The sequence below is a fragment of the Elephas maximus genome, chromosome 7 (assembly GCF_024166365.1).
Source record: "Elephas maximus indicus isolate mEleMax1 chromosome 7, mEleMax1 primary haplotype, whole genome shotgun sequence".
Classification (NCBI taxonomy): domain Eukaryota; kingdom Metazoa; phylum Chordata; class Mammalia; order Proboscidea; family Elephantidae; genus Elephas; species Elephas maximus.
The window spans coordinates 43,896,897-43,906,674 of record NC_064825.1 but is presented as its reverse complement, the minus strand read 5'-3'; the positions used below and the strand labels follow the sequence as shown (position 1 = coordinate 43,906,674).

Here is a 9,778-nt window from a genome sequence, read left to right as displayed (position 1 = left end):
GGCCTGAGGTGACACAGTCTTTCAGAGAGTCATGCTCAGAATCTCTCTCTAGACTCCTAGTCCAGTGTGCCTTCAAGGAAGACGAACTGGCAAACGCTACTACAATTCCCATTTTACAGATGAGGAAAATAGATTCCAAAGTAGAGAGGATTCACCTTTGCCTCTAGCCAAGAGAAAAGTACTGAGTTATTTCCTATTAAAATGAAAGTGCAGCAGACTGCACGTAAAACTTTTCTGGGTTCATGAGAGCAAGGATTCTGAGGTGATTTTTTTTTTTGTCAAGAGCGTGTGTTTAAGCCTACATATTATCTTGAGGAAGGAGAAGCCGCTGTCAGCCCTCTGGTGAGCGCCCACCTGGGATCTGAGTCTGTATGGAATCCGTTCTGCACCCGTTCAGACAAGGCAGACTCGGCAGCTCTCTCTGGCTTGCATTTCTAAGGACTTTATTGTTGTCCTGCTCCAACACCACAGTAAAAAGGGACCTGCAAGCTCCAGGCCTGTACCATGTGTCACCACAGCAAAAACATCACCCAGTTCAACACGTTCCCACCCCACCCCCAGACCTACTCACAAGATAAATATGTGTTACAAATTTTTATAAAGAAAAAAGAATAAATTAATAACTTAAGTGATTAGGCACCAACAGTGATTTGAAAAATTAAACGTCAATTTTAAATGGCAACAGGACAAAAACTTAAGACTGGGCTTCTACTAGCCCATTATTTTCTCTTCCCGACAAATAGCGACAATTATGTGCGAAATGATTCTAAATTTCAAGACACACGTAACCAACAAATACACAAGAACACACACCACCAAATATCACATGACGGCCTGTATCTCCAATGGGCCCCTCAGCAAGCAGCCCACTGTGGCCCCAGGCTCCAAGGAGTTTGGCCAAGTCCCAGAAAGATGGCCCCAGTAGGAGGCTTCTTTAGATCTCACATGGCCAGCTGCACTTCCTCCCCGCCCTCCATTTTATGGATGAAGGCCCAGAGAGAGGAAGGAAGTGCTAGTTTTCCTCTTGCTGTGCACTCTTCTTCTAGAGCTCTGTCAAAGGGGCGTGGGTGGGGGGGGGTAGGGTAGGCCAAGGTCATTGTGTGAGGCTGTGGCCTTAGGCCAAGTGGAAAGAGTAAAGAGGCCAAAGGGCAGACTGGGGTTGAGCCCATGCTCCAATAAGTTCTGAACGGTTGTGCTTCTGTCCAAGGAATTGGGCATATTTTAATGATTTCAAACATGGAAGTTACCAAAATCAAGCTAGGGAGGGAACTGGGTTAACTGGCTAATGCTTATGGGTGCTGTTCATCCCTGGTGATCCAGACCCTCAAGGGAGAGGTGACAGAGCAGCAGGGAGTCCCCATTAAACAGCGGAGCATCAGTCCTAGAAGGGGTTTGAGACCATCTAATCTAACCACTCATTCCACAGATGGGCAAACCAGGGTCCTAAGAAACCATCTTCCTGTAGCACGTACTCATTCCCTTCTTTGCCCACTGTCCCTACTCTTCTTTAATCTTACAGAAGTGGAGATGTTAAGTGGGTGAGGGTGGCTGCTGCTTTGGGGAGCCCCAGGCAGGATGAGTCCTTGTGAGAGCTATGCTGGGTGAGAAGGCATCTCTATTCTGGGATTTCAGTCCTAGCCAGGCCACCAGGAGAGCTGGACTTCGACACACTGATAGGTCAAAGGACCAGTTTTGTTTTTTTTTTTTTAAATTGAGCCAACTTTTCCTTGTTTTGGGAGGTTAGGGAGCATCCTAGACATGGCTGGTAGTTTGGGGCTTGTGTGTCAGAGTCTCTGCTTTCAAGGCCAATATCCTTTTCTCTTGTACTTTCTCTACCCCAAACTCCACCCTAAGGGTTTCGGCAGTTAAAGGAATCAAGTGCTGAAAGGAGGGCTCCTTGGAGATTAGATTTGAACACCTGTTTCTGAACACTCCAGCCAGTTTCATGCACATCATGGTACACTCAGAAGAGGCTAACATTTGTATGGCACCCTGGTATCAGAAGGAGAAGCAGCTGGGGATAGAAACTGAGAGTATCAATACCTGGGCCCACCTGTAGCCTGCTGGGGTTGGGCAGAGTGAACCAGTACCCTGCACACCTGCCCAGTGTCAGCCACTGGTCCCACCACCAGTTCAGCTCTGGGAACACAGAGGCATGGGCCTATCACTTCTGAGTGGCTGGACCCATACTCCCAAAGGTCTTTCCCCAAAGCACAAGGTTCCCCAGGATGCTCCTGCTTTCAGGTACATCTTTTCCTAGAAATCTCCTTCCCCGATCTCCATCTTCCCCATCCATCATTTCCTGACTCCTACCCCTGGCACCGACCTCCCTGTAGAAGTAGTCTTTGCTTCCTCTGCACCCCATCAACATTTTAGGTCTCCCTCTCTTATGGTCATTACCAATATCTCATGCCCTTTTCCTCACTTGACTGTGACCTCGGGACAAGGTCTGAGTAATTCCTGTGTCCTTAGTGCCTAGCCCAGATCCTGGCCACAGCAGCCATTAATAAATGCTCGTTGAGTTCATCTGAACTGATGCTAGAAGAGGAGCTATTCTTGAGGAAATTTCTCCCAGGATGGAACGTCTTAGGAAACGGTCAGGCCATTGGTCTGGTGAAGCATGAAGCGTGAAGCGTGCATCTGCGTGCACATGTGTATACACAGGAGGGACATGGTAGTCACACCCACCGCACATAGCGGGAAGTCATTTTTTGGAGGAAGAAGGTCTATTTACCCCAGGGTAGGATGAAACGTCTCACTGCCCAGTTGCCTATGAAACTCTTGAAAATCTGGTTAAGAATTTTCAACTTAAAAATTCAGATACCACCCTCCCTTAGGCTTCAAAGAGCGAGCCTGGGGCAATGCTCTACCTCCCTTCAGTGGCTGGGATGGGAGGAGGTGGTCGCTGATCTGATAGCCTTCCAAGCCATGGAAGGAGAGGACTGGCCTGTCTCTTCCCTATAGCCAAGTCTGAGTGCAACATGGCACCTGGAATGCTAGGGGGCAGCAGGCCTCAGGAGGGTCAGGTGAGGTAGAAAACACTCTAGGCCTGGCACCAGGCCAGACTTGCAACCAGTCCTGGAACTTGGCACAAAACCGAGCCAAACAGCACAGGCTGCCAGCAATACACACATGCTATCCTCTGGACACAGTTCCACACTGCTCTTTCCCCTCGAACTTCTTTACCTGTCGACCATCAATCCTCTGAACTGCCCTCCTATCATGCCACCATGCACTATGCTACACTTACAGACAGATCACTCTTTCACTCTGCTTCACTTTGCGTCCCCCACAGCTCTGCAGGTCCTTTCACTGTATTTCCCCACTTGCTGCACTGTGCCCCCACCCCCACAGACTGGCCTTAACCCCTGCATCTCACCCTCTGTCACACTGCCTCTGAGCCCTCCCCTGCTGCACAGCCCGCCTTGTGGTGACACACTTGATGCACCCACACACTGCCCTGTGCCTCTGCCAGTTCCTATCACAGGGTGACCCCGAATCCCGGCATCACTTCCATTCTACACCACACACCCTCTCTCCGCATGCCCCCACCCCTACACACTGCAGGTTTTGCCCACAGCTCTCCATCAGCCTCCCCAAGCCACGCTGGCACTCTCACACTGTCTGCTGCATCGCCCTGCACGGGGCCAAGCCCTCTGCATCATGGTGCTCTCAGGCCTGGTGGGGCCTCTCAAGGAGGGGTTTAGCAGGACACTGTTTCAGAGCAGCATCAGAAAGTGGCACGGGGGCCTGTGGCTCAAGAGTTCTGGGGACCCTGACCCCACAGTGTCCTTGTCACCCCAATTTCCTAAGCCCTGGTCTTTCATCATCAGTCTTCTCTTCCTTTTGTCCTCTATCCTTCTGCCTCTCCCACCCCGCAGCAGCTACACTGCCACATCCTTGGCCTGAGAGTTGGGGATCACTACAGGTTGTCACCTGCCCTGCTGTGTCTGGGGATCTAATCCCTTTGCCCCTCAAGACCACCTTCGACCTTTCTTCTTGACTATTTCATCTTTTAGTGGCTTTTTCCTCTTCTTTATCAAGAAAAGCAGGGATGAAAAAGCCCATGCTCATTTTGGTCTGCTGGTCCTTGGCTCCCTGGGTCAGTGAGAGGACTTCTCTTCTGGGACTGAAGGAGAGGTAGGCCAGGTAGCCAGAGGGAAGATGGCTGAGGGCTGCGACTGAACGTGAGGTGTGGAATCTGGCTCAGACCCCCAACCCCTCCCTCCAACATCTGGTAGATATTCAGGTCTAAAGGGCAGAAAGAGGCTGAAGGATGCTTTTTGGCAATAGCTCCTAACTAAGGTGGATGGAGGCATAGCCATTACTGATAAAAATCAAAGGTGGGCCCAGAGTGGGCAGAGGAAGTGCCTCAATCAGGCCCTCACCTCCCAGGAGAAGGGTTCAGGGTCCCTGATGTCAAGTGCTTTGAAGGCTGAGAGTGGCGGAGTGGAAGAAGAGGTGGGTGGGAGGGGGCACTGGGAGCGAAGAGGGAGGGAGATGGGGAGAAGCCAGCACTGGAGATGTTGCCTCCTGGCCCCTCCCCGGGCTCAGTGGCCCCTGCGTCACAGCTTGGCGCCCTTGGAAGGCTCCGAGGACTGCCGCACGTCTGTCCACTCCTGCATGGTGTTCTGCAGGGCCTGGGTCTTCTCCTTGTCCACTTGAACGTAGTCCACTTTCTCGTCGGAAGTGACTGATGACGTGGATGGCTGAGGGACAGAATGGGAAAGTGGAAGTGGCTTTGAGTTAGTAGTAAGGTGGGGAGCTTCTCCAAGAGGAATGGAGGTGGGCCTCTGTCTGCCCTTCTGACCAGCCTCAGAGCTTGAACTCTTTTTTCTGAATGTAGCCTTTAAAACCTGAACTCCAAACTTATCATGCTTCCTGTTTGGTGCAATAGCCCTGTGCCAGCCCGTCCCTGGGAGCAGGTCCTTCCCTGGTTCTGGTGGATGGATCCAGGCCTTGATCTCTGCTTCCGCCCACATCCCTCTGGCCACTTATCCAGGGGAAGGAATTTGCTAGGTTCCAACATGCACCAGTCACAGGGCTTTACCTGTGTCCCCTTGGCGAACCCTCACAACCACCCTGTGAGTGGGAACAACATGGAGGCGGAGCTCCCAAGCTGCTGGCTACACTAGTTACCTGAGTGGGCTTCTAATGGAGGACTTCCCTAGGTCCAGAGTTCCTTCTGTAGATCGCTGCACCAATGGCGGCATTCTGGGACCTACCCAGAAAGTAAGTTTTCCTCAAAAAAGTGCTCAAGCCCAGAACACAAGATCCCCGAGTCTTGGATCTGTCACTAATTCACTTTGTTGTTGCTGGGTGCTGTCAAATTGATTCTGACTCCTAGCAGCCCCATGTGACAGAGTATTCACTTTGAGGCCCTGAGCAAATCATTGCTTCTGTGCTCACAAAGGATATCCAGTGGCCTTTTCCCACCTGTACAATGAGGAAAATGGACCACGTAATTAGGTTCTAGGGACCTAGGGTGCCAGTGCTCAGAGAGAGAGAGAATATGAGCCTTTAAGATCCAAACTAGAGCACAGCTGAGTCCAAGTGTTGGGCACAGGAACACGAGAGTGGCTGAATGCTGCTGTCCAGTGCTGAATGCACCTTGGCCCCCATGGATTCCCCCAGGGCCCTGGGAACATTCTCCGAGACTCCCCACCCCAGGCACCTTGCGGTGGGGGCTTGGAGAGTTCGGCTGGAAGTCCAGGGCCAGATAATCGACGCTGCCAGTGCTCTTCTTAGGGGCTGGACTGTTGGTGCCGCTGGGAACAGGAGATGCAGACACTGGGTTTTGCTAACACAAGGAGAAAACAACTGTTAGTGAGTTTAGGAAACAGGCTTCCCTGCCACCCAGAAAAACACATCTCGGGGAGTAGGAGCCAATTGTACTGAGTAGTCTACTCTGTACCATGCACTGTACTGTGACTTTTCATGTTATCTCATTTAAACAATCCTGGTATAAGCATTATTACTATTCATATATATATAAATATAAATATATATATATATATGTAAAAGATGAAATTGCGAAGTTCAGAGATGTAAAGTGACTTGCCCGTGGTCATACAGCTGGTGAGTGCTGGAGCAGGGATGGGAACCAGGTCTCTTTTCTGACCCCCAAACCTGTGCTAACCCCACTCTCCCATGCTGCCTCCCTTTTAGGGTATCAGGCCAGATGTCCTCTATAGTCTCTTTCCTGGCCGTGACCCAGCCTTCCCTTGCTAGCCTCCCAGTGATCACTTCCCAGGAAGGATGCACTTTTCCTTCTGCATCAGACGCTGCACAGTTTTCTTCTGTTGTACCAAATCCACCTCTCTGCAACTCCCACCATGGCCTGGAGCAGGGGCAGAGCCGTACTGAAGCCGCTTGCTCCTTCTAGCCCCAGATCCTCAGAGGTCTGAACAGAGTTGCCTTATCTCCATGCCATACAAAGCCCCAGGTCTTTCACAGTTCTTCAAATGACACACTCTAGGGGCTTGTCTCCTGAGATGCACTGACTTGTCTAGGATTTTCCCAAAGTCTTAATCTAATGAGAGAGGTGATAGCCCAATGTACTGGTTTTCTGGTTGGTTGATTCGTTCATTCAATATTTATGCAACAACTACCAGGTGATGGGCAGCTACGACTTTTCATTGAAAATCTTGGGGAAAACATATCATGCTGTGCCTATCTCTTCCTCCATTATGGCCTTTACCACAGTTATGTACATGTCTGTTTCCCCACCACTAAGTAAATACTCAATAAAAGGTTACACTCACATACTTGGTCATGGTCATGGGAACCAAAGAATAAGGAAATGATTTTTAAAGATTTTAATAGGATAGAAGAAGGAAGCTAACTTTAAAGGATGCTCTTGTCATTCTATACATGCTCCTGGAAGCTGTTCTAAAAAACACCTGGCTAATCACTTGGCCTGCTCAGAAATCGTCTGTGGCCCCCCACCTAGACAGCATTCAGGTGTGCTTTGTGGTCTGGCTCGAGGCCAAGCCCACCCTTGCCCACCCTAGCTTCAGCCGCAGTTAACTACTTGCTCATTCTTCTCCACGCCCTGCACAGTTCCGACTTGGTGCCTCCTCCCTCTGCCCACCTTTTCCCCAGCCTGATCTGACCACCCCCCTGCAGCTGTTTCTCCACAGCATTCCTCTTCCAGGGCACTGATCATGTTACCTCTTGTCACAGCCATGACAGAGGCATGCTTCTCTGCTCTTTAAGACCATGACTTCCTTGAGGACAGGCACCATGTCCTCCTTACCTCTGACAACCTGCAATCTGCTTGTGCTCAAGGAGGATTTGAGACATGATACTCAAATCACAAATAATACAGAAAGCCCCTGGGCCTAGGTGAGTTAGCTGAGCAGGGACGTAGGGAACTGAGAGGTGAGTCCTAGGGGACTATGATAGGAGTTATTCCTGCCAACCCCCAGAGGACTCACCATAGGGACATAGTTCTCTTCACTGTCTCCTGAGTCTGTGCTGGTGATGCTCTGCGTGGAGATGGGGCGGCAGTACTGAGAGGAGCTTGAGTTGAAGGTGTGGCTATTGCGAGGAAAAGAAGAGTAAATCCTGGGGAAGCCTCGGGGCTGCTGTTTCTAGCCTACAGCTTGGCCCCTGACCCTTGCACACCCAGATCTTGGCTCTCAGAGCTTCACACTCCATTATCAGATAAAGATCTGGTAACAGCCTACTGGGTAGTGTGGCAGGGCCAGTATAATTATTTCCCTTTCATAAATGACGAAACCTAGTCCCAAGAGATAAAGAGATGATTGGCAAATGAGAACATCAGCACCAGAATCCAGCTTTCCTGACTCACAGGCCAGGGACCATTCTACTCCTCATTTCCCTTAATGGCCCTCCTCCAAGCTCCCTCTCCACAAGCAGACACTCACATGGCCCTAGACCAAGACTTGGTGACAGGTGATTTGAAGGGAAGCTCGTCGATGACAGTGTTGTTTCTCAGGTCAAGTGGTGTTGGCTTTGCTGAAGCAGAAACAGAAAGTCAAGCCATCAGCCAATAATAATGCTACCCATACACACATACACAGAACATCATACATATTTACAAGCATCTTCACATTCATTCCAGCTTTGCACAGGGAAACAGACTCAGCAAAGTTATGTATTTGCCCATGGTGATAGGCCTTGAAGTCAGGTCTTTAGACTGCAAATTCTGTATTTTTTCTACTTATCTACAGTAACTATATTTTCAGAATTCAAAATAGGGACACGTGGTCTGACAACAGATTTTCCCCCCAGGTTTGTGACTTTATATAAAGAGACAATATTTGAAATGGAGATGGTCACCATGACTACTTCCTGTTGTTCCTGGACCAGTGCTATGGGACCCACCAAAGAGGAAGGTAAATGCCATGAGGGCCCGAAGCTTCAATTCTACACGCTAAGATTTGAATTCCCTGTTAGCCAGACCAAGGCGGGGGGCTGATCTCTGCCTGGCTGCCCTACCCCTCCCTCCAAATCTATGCTCTTGAACCAAGGCCAGTCGAGTGAGGTAGTGGCAGACCTGGAATTTGAACTCTGGTACTTCTTCTTGGTCTAAATGCATGGGACATAGATCTAACTTTATTGAACACCTGCTGTGTACCACAGTCAATTCTGGGAGTTAGGAATTACTATACCCATTTCACATATAAGAAAAGTGAGGCTCAGAGAATTTAAATGATCTATTTTTTATGCAAAGTCATATACCTAGAAAGTATTAGAAAAGGATTCTAACGCAGATCTACCTGACTTCAAAGCTCAAGCTTTTCTATTACATGATGTTGTACAGAGCCTTTTTAGATAATAAATGCTATACAAACATTACAAAGCACTTTTAGATACAGTATCTATGTCCTTCAGTGCATCTGGGAGATAAGTATTGTACTTCCCACTTCAGAGACGTGAAATGATTTGTCTACAACCGCATGCTGGCGGCAGAGCTGGAACCTGAACTGTCCTGTCCTCCCAATTCCTGCACTCCTGCCCGTCAGTGCTACTCCAGCAGCCAGTCCTGAGAGTGCCAGAGCACTGGGATAAATTTTGAAGTGTTTGTGTACGTGTGGGTGTGAGTGTGGAGGTGATTTAGGCCCCAGAAGCTACCACTTCTTTGAAAGAGAAGTCCAGGATCCACCTGATCCCAAGCAAATGGAATTAGTCCATGGACATTGTCCAGATATAGGACAGGGGAAAGAGTGGACTTACCTTTCCGGTCAGGTTTGAGGTTGCGGTTGACAGGGGGTGGCTGGATCTCACTTCCTCGACTGGGGCCTCGGTGCATAGGAAGGGCTGTGGAGGGGTAGCCAAGCGAGTCGAAGTGATGGGGCCCTGGGCTCATGGGGATATAGACGCCCTGGGAATTATCACCTGCTCGCTCCATGGCCACCATGGAGGAGGAACCTGGGTTCATGGGTACGTAGTTGTCTTCAGAATTGGTGCTATCCGATCGGCCCACAACTGTTTTCCCTGGCTAGGGAGAGGGAGAGTGAAAGAAATCCAGCTGTCACTAGTCAGATGAAACAATGAGGGAAGTGAGATTTTATTAAGAAAGCAGAGTGGGGGCAGAGAGAAATGAGGTCTGTGGGTCCCTTCTAGTTTCCATGATCTCTTGGGATCTACTTATAATTCGTGATCAATCTATAATGTAAAATATCCTTAGTGGCTGGGTTTACTGTGGTTTCTGGATGCCTAATCAAGACAGGGTATGACAAGCCATGGACTACATAGGCTTGGTTTAGGACCCGCCCTCCACCTCAAGTCCAGAGTCACCACTGGCAGG

The 9,778-nt window shown here is 49.6% G+C and overlaps 1 protein-coding gene across 3 annotated transcripts in view; it reads right to left on the bottom strand.

Moving 5' to 3' along the window:
- Positions 1 to 579: 579 nt before the first annotated feature.
- The window catches only part of GAB2 (GRB2 associated binding protein 2), a 190,472-nt gene continuing 181,273 nt past the window's right edge, over positions 580 to 9,778 (bottom strand). For 2 of the 3 annotated variants that reach the window (XM_049889702.1, XM_049889703.1), the window contains exons 6-9: positions 9,205 to 9,469; positions 7,893 to 7,983; positions 7,440 to 7,542; positions 4,621 to 5,800 (exon numbers count right to left, since the gene is read on the bottom strand). In XM_049889702.1, coding sequence (XP_049745659.1) covers positions 5,369 to 5,800; positions 7,440 to 7,542; positions 7,893 to 7,983; positions 9,205 to 9,469 — 891 coding nt within the window. In that variant the 3' untranslated portion in view covers positions 4,621 to 5,368. Of the gene's footprint in view, positions 5,801 to 7,439; positions 7,543 to 7,892; positions 7,984 to 9,204; positions 9,470 to 9,778 lie in introns of all 3 variants that reach the window. The other variant, XM_049889704.1, reaches the window with a different exon arrangement.